The sequence below is a fragment of the Egretta garzetta genome, unplaced genomic scaffold (assembly GCF_000687185.1).
Source record: "Egretta garzetta isolate BGI_Z169 unplaced genomic scaffold, ASM68718v1 scaffold38, whole genome shotgun sequence".
Classification (NCBI taxonomy): domain Eukaryota; kingdom Metazoa; phylum Chordata; class Aves; order Pelecaniformes; family Ardeidae; genus Egretta; species Egretta garzetta.
Genome location: NW_009260667.1, coordinates 998,133 through 998,514, shown reverse-complemented (window position 1 = coordinate 998,514; position 382 = coordinate 998,133). Strand labels below are relative to the sequence as shown.

The window sequence follows — 382 nt, the reverse complement described above, 5'->3', positions numbered from 1 at the left end:
TAGATCACCTCATCTCGGCTCCCTTTCCCACAGAAGGTTGGACTGGCTGAGCCTTCGAGGTCCCTTCCAGCCTGGGCTGTCCTGTGGTTCTGCGACTCCATAAAGGCATGCAGTGTTTGATGCAGACCTAAGGAAAGCAACAGCTGGCCAAGCGACAGCGCACACCAGTAGCGCTGGGTTTTGTAAGAAAAGGCTGTTAATTACAGCACGCCTGCAACAGCGGTGGAGTAACGATGGTGGAGCTTAGGAAGCCTCCTCCCTTTCCATTTTGTAACACCCCCGCGCAGGAAAGCCCCGCGTTGCTTTTCTCGTCCCCACGCGCGGCGGTTTCCAGTCACCGCATTTCCCCCCAGCGCGCTGGGTCGGGTCCCCGTACGCCGGC

At 58.6% G+C, this 382-nt stretch overlaps 1 protein-coding gene across 1 annotated transcript in view; it reads left to right on the top strand.

Moving 5' to 3' along the window:
* Positions 1–233: 233 nt before the first annotated feature.
* Positions 234–382, top strand: part of ACTR6 (actin related protein 6) — a 10,088-nt gene continuing 9,939 nt past the window's right edge. The window contains exon 1 of the mRNA XM_035900995.1: positions 234–372. Coding sequence (XP_035756888.1) covers positions 234–372 — 139 coding nt within the window. The remainder of the gene's footprint in view (positions 373–382) is intronic.